Source organism: Lutzomyia longipalpis, chromosome 1 (assembly GCF_024334085.1).
Source record: "Lutzomyia longipalpis isolate SR_M1_2022 chromosome 1, ASM2433408v1".
NCBI lineage: Eukaryota > Metazoa > Arthropoda > Insecta > Diptera > Psychodidae > Lutzomyia > Lutzomyia longipalpis.
In genome coordinates this window covers 39,352,511-39,373,113 of record NC_074707.1, presented here as the reverse complement: position 1 = coordinate 39,373,113, position 20,603 = coordinate 39,352,511, and the positions used below count along the sequence as shown (strand labels likewise).

At 34.7% G+C, this 20,603-nt stretch overlaps 1 protein-coding gene across 9 annotated transcripts; it reads right to left on the bottom strand.

Annotated features, from left to right (window-relative positions):
• Nucleotides 1-1,050: 1,050 nt before the first annotated feature.
• On the bottom strand, nt 1,051-18,942 carry LOC129787260 (transcription factor kayak). 9 transcript variants are annotated; one of them, XM_055822708.1, is made up of 4 exons: nt 4,327-13,439; nt 3,922-4,063; nt 3,710-3,796; nt 1,051-3,632 (listed from the first exon to the last, which is right to left on the bottom strand). In XM_055822708.1, exons 2-4 carry the CDS (start codon nt 3,973-3,975, stop codon nt 2,628-2,630), a joined length of 1,146 nt encoding a protein of 381 aa, XP_055678683.1. In that variant the 5' UTR covers nt 3,976-4,063; nt 4,327-13,439; the 3' UTR covers nt 1,051-2,627. The 9 variants fall into 9 exon arrangements, with proteins under 9 accessions (XP_055678683.1, XP_055678684.1, XP_055678682.1 ...); XM_055822709.1 differs by having other exon boundaries at nt 4,453-13,439; XM_055822707.1 differs by having other exon boundaries at nt 5,211-5,821.
• Between the last annotated feature and the right edge of the window lie 1,661 nt (nt 18,943-20,603).

The window sequence follows — 20,603 nt, the reverse complement described above, 5'->3', positions numbered from 1 at the left end:
GATGGGGGAACGAAGCGAAAAGCACGGAGCGCGGCGAAACGTGGCGGTTTTCATTTTAAATTTTTGTTTCATACTTGTTTCAATTTTGCACAAATCGCGATATTTTTGTGATAATTTGCGAAAAAGTGTCGGAAAATCAGAGAAAATGTTATGCAAATTCATAAAAAATGACTTTCTAGACATATTTTCCATATATGAACGACGTTTGCCTTACCTTTTTCGTCTTTCCTAGGGGATTAGGGATGAAATTTTCATTCAAATAGAAATATGAAAAGATGTAAGATTTCAAATGAAATTTTCAATTGAGTTTCTTTTTTTTATTTCACGAGAAAAACTCATTTTTGGAACGCCAAAAGCTAGCTGCTGGGGGGAAACTTAGTGGACTCCCGGGAAGCCTCAGTAAAAATTGGGGGCGCAAATCGCCGAATTTTTTGCGGATGATTGCAAATTTGGAGTAGGTACTGCGCTAAAGCCGTTTGGCGACAGGTTTTAAGTCAATTTTCTTCGTTCCTATGCAATTTTCCGGCTTTACCTGCTGCAGGAGGCTTCTTTAAGGGCCCCTGCATCTGTTCCGGGCGGTTTTTTGGGGAGTTCATTCGGGGGAGCACAGCCGCCGGCAGTTTTCGTTTTTATCTTTTTATCTTTTACACGACTTTTTTCGCGGAATTATTTTTTTTAACTTTCAGAATTTTTGATGCCGACCCCTAAGCCCAGAAAACTCAATTTCCCCGGAAAATTCGGCGGAAAACGCAAGAAAATTGTGAAAAACTCAATGCGTGAGGGAGACAGTAACAGTGACGGGTGGACAAGTGCATCTGTCTCACTTTCTCCTCAACCAATTTGAACTTTAACGAACCTTTTTTTTATTTTTCCAAAAATAAGATTTCTCGTTTTTTCTCCCAAATTTTTGGGCATAAAACACATGTTTGGGGCTCCTATAGTTCCTGCGGGTACTCTGGGGCACTCCTATGCTCCGGCTTCATAACTTCCACTGGAAAAAAGTCCAATTTAATTTTTTCCCTGGTCCTCAAAATATTAATAAAAAAATCATTTAATTTTTCACAATTTGTTTATTCTCCTTGCTTTTTTTCTCAAAATAGCAATATATGGCATCAAAAATACATTTTTTCATCATTCTCATCAAACTAATAAATAAAAAAAAACATCTTTCTCTCACTCTCAAAATAATATTGAGCATCTCCAATAATAATACAAAAATGTGGTTAAAAATGTATTTTTTATCGCTTCCTTAAAAATATTTTTTAATATTAATTGAAAGGTTTTTTTTATGGGGAAACAGATAGAAGGGGAAGGAGACTTAACCCTTGGAATGCGGAGCGGGGTCGTTGAACGACCCCAGCGCTATATTTCGTGCTATAACTAAATAAATATAAAAGATAGCGTTCCCATCTTTTGGAAATAAGCTCCTTGGTTATCTGAGGATGTTGTGTAAAAATTTCAGCTCAATCCGACCACCACAAGAAAAGTTATTGAGGAAAATGTAGAAGAAGGGAATTCAAAAATTTTTGTAACGGTCATGCTGCGGAAAATTTCTTAGAGCATAAACAACATAAAACATAATTAGAAGCATGTAAATGTGCAAAACAATAAAGAATATTCGAGAAATATTGCCATTTATCATGTTGCGGGAGGTAAGGGGAATGTGGGGAAGAGTGAAAAAAAAATAGCAGTTGGGGTTAACTTTCTTGGCAAATTTCTCAAAAAGAAATTGTGAAAAATTAGTGAAAAATGTTTTTCCCTAATATCTTCTTCTACGTGTTTTGTGGTGGAAAATTTGTGATGCAAGGGGCAAGAGGACTATATAAGGAAGCTATAGGCACTAACCCGACAACTCCAGGTTGTATAATTTGGGAGAAAATTGGCCTTCTTTTTGGGGTCGTTCAACGACCCCACCTTCGCATTCTAAGGGTGTGTCAAAGCCTCCGCATTCCAAAGGTTAATAGTTATAAATTAGCAAAAATTTATTCTTAACTTTTAATAGAAAAAAATAATTAATTGGTATCGATTTCATCAGTTTTCTCATCATTTTTTTCGCCTATTAAATTGGTAAACTAGTTTGTTTTTAACTTAAAATAAAAATTACTGCGTAAAAATGTTTCCATAATTTTTTCATCTTTTTATTTAAAGCACAATTCCTTTTTATAATTATTATTTTTTTAATATTTTTCTTTTAAATATTGCAGCATTTGACTTTCAACAAGCAACTTTTTTTTTTAAATCGTTTTTAATTATTCTTTATGTTCCTAAAACAAGAAGGGATTGCTGGGGAATAGGTTTTTCGGTATAATGTTAAATTTTCTTCAATTTTGTGGTAAATACTTTGAAAAATTTGACATCAATTTTCATTATTTGTGTGTATTCTTTTGCCCCACAATCCCTTTTAGCATTTCTATTACTTTCGTCGTTCCTTGCGTAATATAATTTTCTCATTTAATTCTACTAAAATATTCTGGTAAAATATTTTCTTTTTATCTTCTCTTTTGAAATATCACAACGCCGCCATTTAATCTTTTTTTTTTTCTTAAATATTTCTGAAAAGGGTCTGTGAGAAAAATACTAGAATCCTGTTCTTTAGGAAATGCTTAAACATTTCTTACAGGCTGGTTCTACAGACTAACCAACTTTGAGGGTTCACTTGTGGGCGTTGCCAACTCAAGGGGGCTCTTCTGGACGGAGCAATTGGGCACAAGGGGTGCCGAGACGGGCGTCAAACCCGTACCCCCATCCATTAGGCTATCAAAGTTAAACATCCCATTGGAGGGTGTTGTGATGGGAACACCTGCAAACTCCGTCACATTCTTCCCGGACGTATTGACACCCAACACCTGCGAGGGGGGCATCGTGATGGCAACAGCAAGGGTATTGGGACGATCCAGTCGTCGTGTTGGCTTCGGTGGTGCTGCTGTGATCCCAGCGGATGTCATTGGTGGTAGGATAATCACATCGGGATTCGCACTGGATACCATCACTCTCTTCGGCGATGGGGGCCCATCAAAGTCCACAGGTTCGGTCTTTATCCTATCGCACAACCCAAGGATGGCTGTACTCACGTGTGGCTTCACATCCAACGGACTCGCACGTCCCTTTATTCTACAATGTGCCTTGTGGGTCTCCAGCAGAAATTCCAGCTCTTCCTTTTGCTGCTGCAGCGTTTGGATGTCATTCTGTAGATCTTGCTTTTTCTTCTCCAACCCATTCACCTCATCTGTCAGCTCATTTGTGTGATCAACACGACGCTTTCGGCACCTTGCGGCAGCCAATTTATTCCTTTCGCGCCTAAGTTTGCGCTTCTCCTCCTCCTCCGGTGTGAGATTGGTGGGTTTTGCTGGACGACGACCGCCCATATTGCGTCTCGGTGCAGCAGCAGGCTTGCTGGTGGTGCCACCGGATACTGAGGTAGCGGCTCCGTCGCTTGAACTACCCTGAGACACGGAAGAAATGAGATCCTCACTGATTGTTGGTGGTGGTGTGTGCCAAGAAGAATTGGAGCCAGATCCCGATGAGCCGAGACTATTGTGATCCTGATCGAAGGGAAAGGGTGCTGGGGGTGGAACAAAACCCGCCTGGTAGGGTACTGTTGATGGGGTCTCACTGCTCAGTTCGATAAAAGTCTGTGTTGGTGAAAAAAAAAGATTTTTTTTGTTAATAAATCTAAATAAAAAAGAAAATGTTTTTAATGCAAACTTACCTGTTCGATGTTCCTAAGAGTGGTCGGCGTGAGTGTTGATGTTGTTCTCGTTGGAACGCCACTGTGTATCCCATCAAAAGATACGAGCTAGAAAGAAATTAGAGAAAACAAGAGACGCAGAAATTAGTTAAGACGTCACACAAGATTCCATGAAAAGATTAAACTATTTGGTATTTTATTTTACTAAAGAGAGAATGAGACAGAGAGCAGACCTGTTGCATAAAGAGCTCTGTGGCTAAAATGTTTGCAATTTCGCAGGCATCCATTTCATCAAACTAACAACTTTGCATTCAATAAAAAATTGATAAAGATTTTCTTTTCTTTTTCTTTTTGATGATCTTCTTTCGCAAAAATCTAAACGTGAAAATTTGAGAGAGGAATATTTACCCAAATTGTTGTATGAGCAAAGTTTAAAAAATAAATGTGTGGAGTCAGTGAAAATTCCGAGAAAAATCTCATGGGAAAATCCGTGCGAGAGTTTGAAGCCAAATGGGAAGCTTTCAATTAAATGCGGCGCGCTTTTCTATTTTTTCTTTAATTGAATCAACATGAAAAGTGGCCACAAGGAGGAAAAAAATTCATGAAAAAAATCTCCTTCTCGCGTGCTTCTACTTTACCACACCGAGAGACAGTCTATTTGTCTGTTTGTATGGAAGATTTATAAAAATAAAAATGTTTGTTTTTAGATGATGACGTCCTCATGTTCTTCTCATACTAAATGTTTCCTCCTTCAGCAATAATACCTCTACTATTCTCTTGTATGATATCACAAAGATATTCTTTAGAGAGGTTCTAATTAATTATAATGATTTGTGTTTTATTTTATTCTTTACTTTAGAATTCTTTCAAATTAAATCTTTCTGTAATTCTTGGTTTAGAATTCACAGATAAGCATAAATCCTATACAAACTAACTCCGTAAGACTTTCCTTTCAAAGTTAATAAAGAATTTCAATAAAAAAAATTCTGAATAGTCAAAGAAGATGATTTTCTTTTATTTACACAAAATCTAAAATAAAATAATCATTCAAAATATAATTCAATCAACACGTTTGTATATTTTTTATGCCTTAATTCATTCACAGTTTTTTTTCTCCTTCATCTTGCTCACGATTTGTGTCCCGTGTGGGATTAGCACACCGCACAGTCTTGAACTTCTATGTACAATTTTATTTATTTATTTTCTAAATAAAAAAAGAGAAATAAAACCACGACGCAGTAATATCTCTCAAATGTATTTATTGTAAATTATAAAAATCATGTTGAGTTATTGAGAGAATAATTATTGAGAGAAGTAGCTATGTACTTTAGAGAGATACTCTAAAGATGATGCACCAAAGTGGCTGATTTTAAAAGAATGTGATCAAAATGTAATTCCCGCCACATTTTGCACAGACTTCGTGACCCTAAACAACATCTATCTCACATGAGATTTAATTATAACCCACAGTATTTATAGACTTTATTGTATTTTATTTTAAATACTTTAAATTACGTCACACCCTATAAATTTGCGTGGAAGAAGCACGAGTGGAGAAAAAAAATCTAGAAAATTCTCTCCACAACATTGCACGATGCAATTTTGGTAAATATTTCTCCTTCGCATAGCCAAATCATGTCATCCCATAAAATCGATCATTTGCTACCTAAAAAGGTGCACCAATAAATTAACAAAATTTATTTAGGTGCATTTAACAAATAAAGACGAAGATTTTACGACGTAATTAAATTCCTCGCATCAAATATCTAACATATAAGTAATATTATTTCCTATAGCTCCTCAAGTAGAACACACAAATCACTTTTCTTTCTTGGCCCAAAGAAAAATCACAACCCCGTGAAAAAGAACCTAAACAACCACACGGATGAATAGAAAAAAAAATATGCGAGAAAAAAAAAATCTTGCAAAATATTGCGAAATAATTGAACCACTTTCGATAAAATTTGATTCGGCACAACTTTAAACAGCAACAAAATAAAAGAGAGAGAAACTAAATTTGTTGAGAAAATTATAAATTAAAATTATTTTTCGTTCGTTCGTTTTAATTAAGCTTTAAAAAAAAAGCCCCAAATCCACTTTGCAAAGAGGCTCTGGGTCGACTGTAATTCGTACATCTTCCCATCATCGACTTTTCCGGAAAATCTCACTCACACTCCTTGAGTATGTGAGAGACACATACGCCAAAAATTTCATTTAAAGACAAAAACACAACAATCTCACCTCTTCACACACACAATACGATCCCATTGCCAAGAGTGAATAAGATAATTATGCACAATCCTACGAACTAGTCACGACTCTCAAGCGAATTAACTACGTGGGGATAAGGTGTTCCTCTCAGAAGTTGCTGGAAAAGTTCGTGCGTGAGTCAAAGTGAAGACTTTGGTTTAAAAGTTGGTTTAAAAGACTTTAAAAGCTTAATTTTTTAAACTACATGTAGGCTTAAATAGGTAAGAAGTTGGTTTAATCGGTAAGCAGGTAGATTGATAAGCCAACTGTTATGGGTTCGAATCCCGAAAATTTATTTTTTTTCCAATATTCCCTGTACTTTTAAACAATATTTCAGACTTAAAAGTTCAATTTTACAACCATTCCAAGTGTTTTATTAAATTGACTATCAGACAGTATATAGTCAGGGCTAAAAGACTTAAATCTGTATTAAAAGTCAAATAACATTCAATTAAAAATATTTAAAATAAACAATAAAAATCGCCCACAATCTTTTTCATTGACCAACATTGGTGGTATATAAATAAATCTCAATTGGTGTGATTTGAATTAAAAAGAAAATGAGATGCTGTGTAGGACTGGTTAGATCTCTGGGTGTCGTCACAAACACAGGTGGAAGGTGTGAGTTTGAAAACAGTTGGATTACCTCACTCAAAATAGACATTATAGCAAATGCATACGATTATTTCCTTAACCTTGCGTGCTTCAACGTTAAAGTCCTTCCGGAAATTGCACTTTTCCGGGATGGACAATTACACGGTTAGCCGTCATGCCTAAATTGGGAATTTCTAACTTTGTTCTTGCACTAAAGTATCAATTTTATAAATAACATGTCAATTTAAAAGCCACAAAAAAAACATATTTGAATTCCTTTCTAGATCTTTTTGTCCTATACTTCCTCAATGAACATAGTAAAATAAATATCTGTAGCAGAAAGAAATTGGTGCTAAAACAATAAACCCAATAAATTCACAATAATTGAAATTAAGCAATATACGAGACAAGGGAAAAAGTAACATGTAAAGGAGACAAAGAACTCGTGTGACAATAAGAATAAGAAAGCAAACAACATGCACTGATGTTGAATTAATTCTTTGTTCTTCACAACTTTACTACCAAAACATGCGAATGATTTTTTTTAGTGCGTCTCCTTGCCTGAATTGGCGCACATGGAGACACTTTGCGACGGTATAACACAGGGCGGTACATGGTGTGGAAGAGGTCAAGAATTTCCATTAAATTTAAATAAATTTCAGTGTAAATTTCCCCTCTTTATGGGGACATGAAGAAAAACAGCACTTGAACAAATGAATTAAAGTAATAAAAAATATTACAAGAAACTCAGAGAAGAAAAAAAACAGGATGAGCGATTTTTTTTCTCAAGTGCTGTTTACCTTTTTTTTTTTCTTTTTTTGTCGTTGTTTTTTTGTTGGCTCCGACAATGCAACACAGATAATAATATTCAGAAGAAAATAAAAAGGAAGGTTGTGATAAAATTTCTTCCTATACTTCTCTAAGCAAAATTCCACACAAATTTATGACTCTCGTCGAGACGACACTTTGGGTTCAATTGCCAATGATTTCCGGACACAGACTGACGCGACGACCGTACATTAGTGGACGTTTTTCTACCTTTCAGCCCCGAAAATCACTTTAGGAAAGTTTTACGCCACCATTTACTCCTCACACATGCTTATCAGTCGTTATCACCGACAGTGACACTTAAAATTTCAACAGTACACAGGGTGGTGCACTGAGGGAGGGCTCATTTAATTTTTCCTATTTTTTAGATTTTTAGGAGCATTAAAAATGTATTTTTTTACCTCTCAGTAGAATAATTTAATTTAAAAAGTCATTTGACAGAAGTAAGTTTGACGGAAGTGTTTTGACAGCAGTTTGACGACTAATGTCAATGTGACATTGTGTCGAAAATTTAGTAACGTTAAATACCTCCAACATAAAGAAAAAGATCTTTTAAAAGAAGAAAAAACAGCATTTGAAAAACAAGAAAATAAGGAAGCCTTTGACACACTTTTCATCTCATTTCCAACTTTGTAAATAACTAATAAATGTTAATCTAAATGCACGTGCATATTCACAAAGAAAAATTCTCTCTTCGCTGTAAATGTTCAAACGTCCCATTTTTTTCCATCAGTGTGTACATAAAATCTACGATAGAAATTTCAATGAATTTATCGTCGAGGGGATTACGCAAAAATTCAAATTGTGATAAGCTTTTTATAAAGTTTCATATTTCTCGACGGATTCACATACCATTATTGGCTTCCATGTGTTTATCAATTTCTATTCTTTGCAGCGCATTATCGTTAAAAAGCAAACAAAAATTTATGCGCCATTCTGGCGCTAATAGAGTTCCTTTAGATAAATTTTTCGTGATATTTCTTCTTCATCATTTCTTGGTAAAATAGAAAAAATAGAAAAAAAAAATGCAAAGTGGCAGCACACAAAAATAGCAAGAAAAGAATTCATGTTGTGTTTGTCAACAAAAAAGTCAATTAACAAAATATATCGCGTGGAAGGTTGGACAGAAGAAGCAGAAGGAAGTTGTATTAGAAAAGAAAATAAACAAATAATAAAAGGTAGTAAATTCTTTCAAAAAAAATATATTGAAAAGAAAGGAAATATCTCTTGTCTTGCACAAAAGAGAGAAATATTTTTCTAATCTGCCATATTTCAATATCTTTTGAGTAAACAAGTGTGTTGGAATGGAGAGCCATAGACAACACTTATTGCAGAGAAATATATTGCCCTGATAGTAGAGTCCATTTTGGAGGGAGTACAACCGCGATAAGAAGCACCACGATTGAATATAACTTTCTCACAACATGCCGGATTTTGATGAAGAATTTAATTTTTTAGAAAAATATTGGGCAAAAATAAAACTCTACACAGAGATTAGAGGTTCAACAAACCAAAAGCAGTTTACGTAAGACAGAATATTATTTCATGGGCAAACGTGTGACTCTGCTGGGGAGACAAACACGTGGTAGATTCTTTTTTCCTTCTTCTCTTTTAAAAAAAAATATTTCAAGTGGAATTTATCAGATGAAAAAAATCCCCGCAACATACATTTTTGCAAAATACGCTCACTAATGCTCTCCTATATAATATTTTATATAATTTTATTTATAGACTATGATTCACTAAAAACTCCCCCTCTCAATGCATCTCCGCCCAAATAGTTAGTGATTTTCTGAGCAGGCAATTTCAGTTGCGTGTATGATTGGCAATTTACATTGCAACAAACACAAACAATTTATCAGCATTATTTACCAGACTCCAGTCTTCTTACTTAACCCTTTCACACCCTAAACATATTTTGATAAGTGTTATGGGATCTTCTTATCGAGATATGAATGAGACAAAAATAACTTGGTTTGCTCATCAACAGGCACTCGTTTGAATTATCTCATGCCGTTTGCATTTTTGTCCTATTGCATGTAACATCTATTTTTAACAATATCATTCATCCTTGCTAAATGATTATGAAATTTATAATATAGATTATCGTGAAGGATTATTTTTCTTCACTCACTGATTACAGCATCATGATTTTCTGTATTTTGAAGACGTCAGCATGAATTGATAGATGCATTGAATTATACAAAATTAAATTAGAGCAATAAATTCTTTAATTAAGGTTTTACTCGTACTGTTAATCTTAATTAATTTTTTCTATAAAAAACATTAACTGAATTTTGAGGAAACTAGTGGTAGAGTGGATAGAGTGCTAAACTCGTATTCAAAATGCCTTCGGTTCAAGTACAACAGAATAGGCAAAATAATTCCTTTTTTCCTTCCATAAATAAATCATATTTAATACAACCCACATGCCATTGCACGCGTGAATCTCACACCTGGCATACAAAGGGTTAATCTAGAATATTTTTCTTATTATTTCTACAACACTAATGGGTTAAATGGTTAAAATTTAATACATTATCTCCCATGTTCAACAATTGAGTATAATGTACAAAATATTCACTGTCATTTGTGCCATTACACCGTGGTTTATTAAAATAAGCGTACACACACACACTGTGCAGAAATAGAGAGAGAGACGATATAGCGCATTTTGGCGATCAAAAGAATGGCGCAGAGCTGTCGCCAAAGCAAAAGACTCTGTCGCGACGATTGTATTTTATTCGCACAAGTACTTGTGGTGTGTTGCCTCAAAAAGAACTCTTTCTTTTTTTCTTCATCGCTCTTGCTTTTTTTGCTCATTTCCTCCCAACTTCCCATTTGTGTGTTTGTCAAATTCAACAATTTAAAGTAGTTATTCGCGGCGTGTTTGCCAAGAGCGCGGGTCTTTTGTTTGCAGTCCTTCTTGATGGTGCATTAGAATAGAAAATGCAACAAAAACTCCCTCTTTGGATTGCATTCATTGGACAATGCCTTAGCCATGCAAAAATGGACATCTTGCTTTGGATAAAAATACTGTGCAATTTTTTTTTGCAAATTGAGATATGGAGATTGAATGGACAGCATGCAGCCAACCCATAGAGTATGGTATTGAACATTTTACAAGCTGCACGTGTTCCAATAAACCATTGCGCAAGTTTGCCAGTGTGTTTCATTTGAAGAAAATGCTGCCGAGTGAAAGGTTGTTTTTTTGGCAATATTTTCGATTTTTTCTGCAAATCTGACGTAAAGAAAAAATGCTTTTGGAGACAATCCCAAAATCGTTTGAGGGGATTTTTTTATCTCTCTAACTTTTTGGATATTTTTCACATTAAATCTCCATATTTCTCGGTAGCAGGCGTCTTGTTAGTAAATTTTTGCTAAAAATGATGAAGAAACTGGTTGTCTTGTGCGCGATGTTTTTTTTCTTACTTCGTCGTTCCGTCTTCATCTTATTTTTCTTCCATTCAACACCGCGAGTTCCGGTTCACTTTTGTGATCAATGTCGTCATACGGCAATTTCACGTAATCATTGTGAAAGACATCCACACACGAACTGCATTAATTTGCTATTTTTATTTTTCTTGGTGTGGTAGCACTGCTGGATGGGTAGATTAAGTGAGCCAAATAATTTCTTTGCACACATTTGAGGTGTGGAAAAACCCACAAGAAAGTTTCTTATATTATGCGGGGAAGGTCTTTTGTGGTCTCTTTAAATGCGAATCTCTTTTACTTCAATTACATGTGTGCAGCGCAATGGGGGATTTTACATTACCACAATGTTCTCCTTCATTTATGCATTCGTTATTTTCCTTTACGTCAATGCAAATGTAATTTTTTTCTTCAATTGAAATTGTTTTTTTTAAGGATCCAGTTCCTTATTTACGAGTGAGATCCACAAAGACGTTAACATGTCTCTGGTTCTTTTTTTTTGTTTGCTAATTTAATTAGCAAAATTATTTACTGCACAAATTCTTCTAACTTGTTTCTTTTGGTAATTTTTAGACAAAAATTTCCATAATGCAAAAATACAGAACTTTTATTGTTTGTGCCACAAACATTCCCACAGGTGAAGAATTAAGAGATTTTGAAGATTTTTGAAGATGTTGATTAATAAACAATTAAAAGTCGACAATTTTTCTACCCACCACGTGTATGCTACTAAATTCTTTGAGTTTCTCCTCGCCTCAGTGCTCAAATACAGAAATTGTCTTCACAACACCCGAAAAAGTATGTCATATTTGCCAAAAATGTTATCAATGAATTTTATTTAACCAAATTACAGAGTCTTCAGACTCCACCCTTTTGGAAGTTCTTCCTCAACCAAAATGTTGTGGAGAAACCACATAAATGAATTCTTTACGACCTTCTTTAGCAAATAAATTAACAATTTACCTCGTAAGTACTTGAGGATGTTTATGCCGAATTCTCTTTTACATTTCAACAAGCATTCTTCGCTTTATGCGACGACAAACAATCAACTTTTGCACGTACATACATCAAGTGCTCCAATATAAGTTTGAAAAATAAGGACTCTGTACACATAAAATAATTAAGAGATAACATGGGATTTTTTTTTGTTACTCCTTATCATTGCGCATTGTGTGTGACAAAAAAAAAAGAAGAAAAGCAAAAATACTCTCTCGCGTTTCTTAAGGGGGGAACTGTGTGTGGGGGTAAAGTGAGACATTATTATATTCGTCTTATCACCAAGTCCCAGAGAACGAGAATGTTTTTCCAGTGAATTTCATTATCAGAAGTGATTTGAGGGAAAAAAATCGACTCATTGGCTCAGTGAGTGAAATCATCGTGATTGTTCGTATGATTTTCTTATTAAGTTTTCCTATTTTCTTTTTTATTTTACTTTAAGCACTGGACATTAAATTGATATCACATACATAGTTTTATTTGAAATAAAGTGGCACTCACCATCTTTGAGACCGGGGTCAGGGGGGCATTTGTATTATTAAATGGACTATAGAGGAAGACGTCGTTGAAAATATTGCTGTCGAGCGTCATTTATTGGCTGTTTTTTCCTGCCCTCACACTTTGCAAATAAACTCGGTAAACAGTTCTTCTTTTTTCACAGAAAAAGAAGACGAAGAACTTTAATTACTGGGTGCACAAAGTGCTTTTAAAACTTCCACACTGTGTGTCTCTATGTATTTTATTTTCTCCTCACTTCTTTGAGTGAATAATATATTAGATGCGAGGTTAAAAAGTCAATTGCACACACAAAATTCAATTGAATTCGATTATAGTGTCTCCAAGAAAATTATGTAACTCACACCAACTTTACTTTATTAAACAAAAACACACTACTTTTCTTCCTCCTCTAGTACACGTCTCTTCTAATAAACTCTGCGTCTAACGCACTGAAATTTTTGCTGTCAATTTCACAATGTTCAGTAATAAATTCAATTATTTTTACACTATTGCATTGTCTTGCCGAGAGAACACTCTCAAGAAATTGCTACACTCCTCTGTGCAGTGTGAATGAAGGATTTATTCTTGGTTTCAATCAAACCAAATGCTCGAGCTTTTTAATCCAATGGACTTTCCAACAACACCAAAAAAAAACTTGATGTCTTAACCACTTGAATTTTCTTGAATAAAATACTTCAAATTTCCTCACGAGCAACTAACAAAAAAAATCCCACCAACTTTACACTGCGATGTTCTGTGTTTAACTGAGGGAATGCGTCATCGTTTCTTTGGTTTTATACATCGTCTCGCTAACTCTACAAATTGTATGTGTAATCGCAACTGCGTACATCTCTCTCCAACTACTACTCATGCCCATTCAACGTCTCACTCCATCGAACAAACCACACCAAAGCATCGAATCTCATCTGTGAGGAAGTTTAAGTGCGCGATAGTGGCAAATTTTATACACACGATACCAATTTTTCTCAGTGTACCTCATTCAAGAAAATCCTTCTTCCACAAACATTTTTTTAATATTTATTTTCCTCCTTCCGCAGATTCTACATTGTTGTGACTTTTATCCAGTTCTAAAATTACAAAAAAAAACTGCAACCTCAGCTGCAAAATAAAATCACTTCAATGCTAAATCACTGAAATGCACATCATTCTTCATCCACGGAAGATTTAATGGGGAAATTCTTACAATGCACACATTTATACAATTTAATAATCTCATTCAACCTTCTGAGAAATGCCACAATATTTCTTAGAATGCAGAATTAGGATTCTTGGGAATTCCACCATCCACGGTACTTCTTTGCTCTTGAGAGTAGCGTAATTTTTTTTTGCAGAACATGTGGAATGTTTTTCCATCTCCACTTGACGTCATCAATTTCGCGTGAATCGCCCGAGTTTTACCGTGAATTCACACATAAACTTTCCCCCCACCAAGACCTCAGGTGGGGCAACCAATACATCCATTCACAAATATGCTTTTAGTAATGTTTGTAAAAATTACAAACACGCGAGCTTTTTTTCTTCTTTATACATTATTTAGTCAACTGCGCAGATATATCAAATGGTGCTAAAAATCATAAAAGAAACCCTCTAGTCGGAAAAAATAATATACAGTCGTGCTCTCGTGGTAGGACCGTCGTCAAAATGACTTCTCCGCGGTAAAACGGCTTCAGAATGAAGTATTTTGCCTTCGCAGTGGGACAATTAGTACTATTGGAAAGGTAGGATACTAATTGTCCCACTGCGAAGGCAAAATTCCTCATTCTGAAGCCGTTTTACCGCGGAGAAGTCATTTTGACGACGGTCCTACCACGAGAGCACGACTGTATAGCAAGTTCTAGAAAACGACGAAAGAATATAAAATACATAAGTAAAAGAATAACATTGAAGGTCACCAAAGGTTAATTCCAGACATTGTTTAAGCAAATTTTGGGAAATTGCTTTGGAGAAGAAAGGAACGAATTGATTAAGGAAAAAAAAACCCGCAAGTTCCCTAAATTACAAGTCTGGGAGGAAGTTTCAATGGAAAGAAAAACAAGCCATAAATCCTTTATATACCAAGCCAAGCATGTCATTAATGTTCGCATAAAATTATTTCAACAATTCGCGATGAAGCACAAAATGATTTAAATTAAATTTAACATGGATTTTAATGATCTTCATGTCTTTAGAAAACAAGTGTTGTATATGGGTTAAGTTAATGAATGCAAAAATTCTAGATTAAAGCGGGTTAGTTGTCTACTTCATGAGATCTGTAAGATTCTATATTATTTAAGAATTTGTTTTCAAATAATCTTCTTTTTTTTTAAACTGTAAGATCAGACTAGAAGATGGTTTTTTTTTCCTTTTAGTAGATTCTTTTTTTATCCTTGGTGTGATTCCACAAACAGAAATTCAGGACTTAATTAATATCTAGGTCAAAAATCTTAATTCGTATTCTTTATTGACTAACGTTTTTTTACGGATAAAAATTAATGATAATCACACATCTATTTTTTAAGTTCTTTTTTATTTTTTTTAATGAGTTGATAAACTATACTTATATTGTGAATAATAATCATAATAAGAAAGATAAAAGGAAACATTCCTTTCTAAATAATCTTACACGACAATTTATCTATTAAGGATCCTATAGGACCTCTGTTGTGAATATCCTTAAATCTAAATGAAATAAATAAAACCTGCTAGTGTGCATTAAATGATATGAACTTGTCATAAGTCTAAAACGGAAAGCTTATTAAGTCGTCTCGTTATATTAATGTCTTAACTAAAGAAAAAAAAACTGATAAACTGATGAGACAAAAAATTCAACTACGTAAGTAAGTATGATTTGGAAAAGATTATCGTGATATATCGGTACATAGTAATGAATGAACTGGACAAAATACTGTCGCCACGTTTGAAATCCACACCTTGTCCTATGGCGTCAATGGTGGGACTGATAAGAGCAAAAGTGTCAATAAATAAACCTAATTCCCCAATCAATTTCCTATCAATTGGACAAAATTTCGCAATTGAAGACTTTGTATATTTTCTTTGCACCACCTTAGGGGAGGGCATACTAATTGTTCCCATTGACGTCATTAAGATAATACTAAGAAAAAACATGACTAGACCGGCGTATGTTAAAAGATTGTATGAGCGATTAAAGAAAAAAACAATGCTATTAAGTCCCTCGATTGGTCGATTGATATTCCACAATTATATATTGTATTGTACATAATATCGAAGGCAGTCAATCAAAGTCGATGACATTAAAATTGCAAACACAGAGAGGAATTTTTGGAATCCTGCTCTCAAGTATACATATTTTGTATTTGTCTCCATTGTCGGTGATTTGTTGGAATGAAAAAAACTAGAATAAATTTAATTCAATGGAAAAAAAAAAACAGCGCTGCGTTACATTAAAACAGCTAAAAATCCATCTTAAGTGCTAAGAGATCATAAAAGTTGATTTTAATGTGACATGTGACGAAGGAAAAAAAACGAAAGAGAGAGAGAATTTTATCTCTTGTTTGCTTAATTAGACTTGTGATAAAGACGTGACTCTGGTGTGGCAGAATTGTTGCCAACATTTCCTCGATTAAGAAAATTCCCTCATGAATCCATCTAAGATTTCACCCCCCACGCAGTTCTTTGCCAATTTCGCCCCGTATTCGGCATTGATAAATGCAATCAACGCTCCATGTGCTCCCCCAAAGCCTCTAACACACTTAATATTCTTTCCTAATCTAAAGGTCATCGTTAGTTCCTATTTATAGTTTTTTTTTTCATTTAGAATTTTATTGCTATGCAAAATGCATATTAAGAAGTTTTAGAATATAAGAAGACTTTATTCCGTGAAGTTTATTCAAGTGCATGAAGTCTTTTTATGGGTTTTCGTCCCGTAAAATTGAGAGTTTCAAAGAAAATTCTGCAACATCAAGGTTAACATTTCAATTTGCAAAATTGCATTAGGAAATATACTGAGAGAGTTTTATTTTAATTTATTTCGCAAAAATCCTAACAGAAATTTTCCTTGATTTCCTTGCTTCAATTTTTTTTATTTTTTGTTAGATTAAAGATTAAATCTGACTTTTAAATGTATTTTTTGAGAATTAAAAAAAAAAACGTGCAAAGAAGCGCTCTCTAAAACGTGTAATTATCATTTGTTGTATAATAACAATCTTAATCAATTTATGCAATCTGGATACAAAAAAAACACTCTTGTATTCTACCTGAGAATTATGAAATATTCGAGTCAGGTACTACATAGTGCTATAGTGCTGGGAAACCCCAAAAATTTCAATCAATACCAAAACTTTTATGTATTTATATTATATTTCATAAGAGCCCCGATGAATTTCCCAGAAAGACCCAACGAGCCATGAGGTTTTGAGGAGAACAATCTAGAGCTATTTTCTCCCCACCCTCCTCCCCCTGCCTCTGCATTATTGTGGAAAGTCCAAATGGAATGCCAAAGGTCATGCCCCAGTGAAAAGGGAACCATATTTGTATTGGATTTTCCTTGAAATGGATCCCCCACTTGAAAATCCCTTCCCCCCCCCCCCATAGAGAGAGAAACTCTTATTCGATGAGATTGAATCTCCCTTCCCTTCTTCAACGTTATAGTATTTAATACCCTTCTGTAAAATTTTCCACTCGGTAAGAAAATCAACAAAATAAATAAAGAAAAGCAACAAATTAGATTTTCCAATGAATTACATTTTCCAATAAATTCGCATCGATAGTAATTTAATTTTATATATATTTTATTGAATTCATCCAGACGTGTGCTTACTTTGGATGAAAAACTACTGAACCAAAACATGCTGGCCCTGATTTTAATGGAGTAAATTAAATGCGGAGACCTCAAGACACACAACTATGTATGTTGTTGCTACACTATGTATAATGCGGTGTGGATTAACATACGAACTGAAGCAGAAGAGTGCAAAGGGGCAAATCATGTTAGACTTTGCTTGTATATTACTCGTTTAGTGTCTATTTTGTTTTCTTTTTTTATTCAAAAAAGTAAATTCTTTACAACAAAACTTGATTTCCTTGGTTTTTAAAGAATTTCTTATTTTTTTCATCAATTGTGATGAGTTATGTAACATTTTTTTTCTTGAGAAGCATTAGGATTTAAAATATTATTGAGAATAGTTTTATGCTACAGATTCTAGTGAGATTTATTTCTTAAGGAAAATTGAGATAAACTATTGTTTTTTTCAGGAACGATTGAATTTTAAGCTTGTGTCCTTTAAAACATCTAAAACAAATTTGACCACTATCAGTCAAAAGCTAGGAAAAGTTTTTTTTTTATTAAAGAGTCATCAATAAAGCTTGCAAAATACTGTTTTATTTTCAATTTAAGAGATTATTTTAGTGCTTTTTAGACCCAATTTTAATGTCTTTTTGATTGGATTCATAAAACTTAAGATTAAAGGACATCATTCACCTTAAATTCCAAGATAATTTTCTAAATTACATAAACTTCCAAACATAACGCTCTATCCTCTCTCTATGCAAAGTTCATTCCGCAACAAAGTCTATAACTTCCCTCAATGATTTGCCCCTTTGTGTATTGGATGTTTTTGGAGAATAGGAGAGACGAATCGTGTGATTTTTATGCTTGAAAAACTCCCATATTTGGCCACAATCACGTGCTTTATTGGCTGGGAGAAAAGCTTCTTAGAGCCGGTGAAGAGCAAGAGAACAATTTGGAAGGTCAAGGAGTGATTTTGTGGGTGTGATTTCCCTTCTTGGAAAAGCCACACCACCATCCCTGTGCTCCCACTGAATTCACTATCAAGGTTGCATACGCAGTGGGGTTGAAAGGTCAATGCGTGGCGCCATCCAGGGCGGTCTTTTTGACCACCACCTGCCACATAAAATTGATGAATGAATTTGTGGTTTTTTGAGTAGTTTTCGCACTCTCTGTGTTGTTTAGCTACAGAGTGCTTGATTGCCTTCTTCCGGTTTTCTGGGAAAAGTGTTTGGGGCTATGTGTGGGCTGAATAGTTTCTTGTATAGTGTGGAAATTCTTTTGCAAGAAATCTTACATCAGAATGTTTTTTTGGGAGAGATGAAGAACATTTATGCAAAGTCATGGGCTGGATGTGGAGTGGTGGAGAAAAAAAATGAAATGAGAACTCACCGAAATGTCTTGTCGTATAACAATGTCGGAGGAATTTTGACTGTTGTCGCTGCTTCCCGAGATATCAGCATCACACGGTTCCAATTTCATGATCGTGCCCTGAATTTCCGGAGCTGTGCCAAGTACTTTTCTTCCTCACTTGAGGTGGGAGATCTCCGTTTGAAAAATACGCAATTTGTCCAGCAAAATGTGGAACCTTCTTATCTGCGCCACTGGCAAACAATATACAACACCAGCAGGAATGGAAAACACAACTACAGCTGCACCTTCAGCACTTTCCACCACTTTTCTGCCACAAAACTCTTCCGGAAGTGCTGGGGAAACCTCTTGGGGACATACACGAGTGGAATTTCACTGAATTCCTGGAGAAATTTGCACTTTTTTGAGAGAAAAATCGCACTTTGACACTCGGACGCCACAATCGAACACAAAGAAGTGGAGTCGAAGTTGCACAAACAACTTGGTGATGACTCATCGCACCAACACACATACACACATACCCCACATATGGCTGTCGCACACGCGCTCAAATGAAAACTCCTATATCTCTCTCTTTTGCACGCATTCACGCCAGGGAGGAGAAATAGTCGCGCGATGACGTCATTTACTTTTCGCGGTAAAATGAATGAAGTCATCGCTCGTTTTTAATGGTAGGAATTTCGCGATATGCCGCGAGAATTGCACAGGTGAGCAAACAACAGAAGCTTCCATGCCATAGATGGAGAGGTCTGGCTGGAGAGAAAAATCCCCGTGTTGTCCAGGTAAAAAAAAGAGACCACGAAAATGCGATCATCTCTGCTCGTGCTGCTGGAGTGGAGAGTAGTACTTACAGTACGCGATGAATGGTTAGGTGCAGATTTTTTTATCAATGAAAAAATATTTAGGTTATTTTTTTTCTTATCAGGGTAAATTAATTTGAAAGAAAAAAACTGCAGATTTTGTAGGGGAAACTTGGGCTATTTCTTCCATTTTTTTTTTATAATTTCTGAAAGAATATTGAGTTAAAATTCCATTTAATGCGTTTTGTGGAACATTCTAAGAAGTTATTGGGAACTTATAATAAAAAAAAAAGATTTTTAATAAACTAAAAATCGTTAACTCTGGCAATTAAACTCATAATTCATTTCAAAATTGTGTGAGTTTTGAAAATTGAATAAAATTAATAGTTTCACCTCTCTTACATTATTAGTAGGGGAACGTGGCCCAATTCTGATTACCAAAGGTCCGCGCAGAATGAGAAAAAGAGGTATAAAACTAAAAGTAATAGGTATTCTTCAATTTTGTACCATTTTAAAGCACATTTAATGCTCTTTTAACTCCCATAACTTTCTACATTAAAAGTTTTATCAGTTTTAGGTATTCGCGGATTGAAAAAGGCCTTAAGAGGTCCGAATTTGGCCACGTTCCCCTATACATTTTTTTTGTGTAAGAAAATGTTTTAAACAGAAAACCTTTAAATGAAATATTGAATTGAGTTTTTTAAATCACAAAAAATATCAAAATTCTTAAAAAATCGAAATGGTGGCTAAACTATAATATTGAAGTAGCTTTGTGCAAGGCTTTTGCATGGTGCAAGAAGTTCATGAGCTGTTTAGGTGAGGAAAACCCGCAGTTAGAGTGAACAGGTTAAGGGTTGAGTCCGTTTAGCTAATGAATCTTCAGAGAAAATTTTCGCACTTATCCTTAAGCTTTCGATCTGATTCAGGCTTTCATCAGGGCTCCAATAAAATTAAAAATTTGACCTTTTCATTGATTAAAATGCTTATAAAATTGCAACCAAACGACAATTGATTTTAATTTAAAAAAATGCTTAAAAAATCACTTCAGTGCCGAAGAAAAAATCTTACGACAGTCCTAAAAAAATGTCCTAAAATAAATTCATCAATTTATTTTTTCCTGCCTTTTTATGCAAATGTTCCTATTCTAATGCCCTCCGCTGTAATATTCTTATCAGCTTAGAATCATTCATTTTGGCGCCACTTTTCAATTAACCTCTCTGAATATGTTCTGTACGATTTTTTTTGCGGGGGCTGATAGGCAAAGAGGGACCCTTTGAATAAAATTAGAGTATGATTCACCGTCCTTATCGCAAGACGGCATATTTTTTTTCTACATGCTCTCTTCATTCACGCAAACATCACACAAACCTACAACAAACAC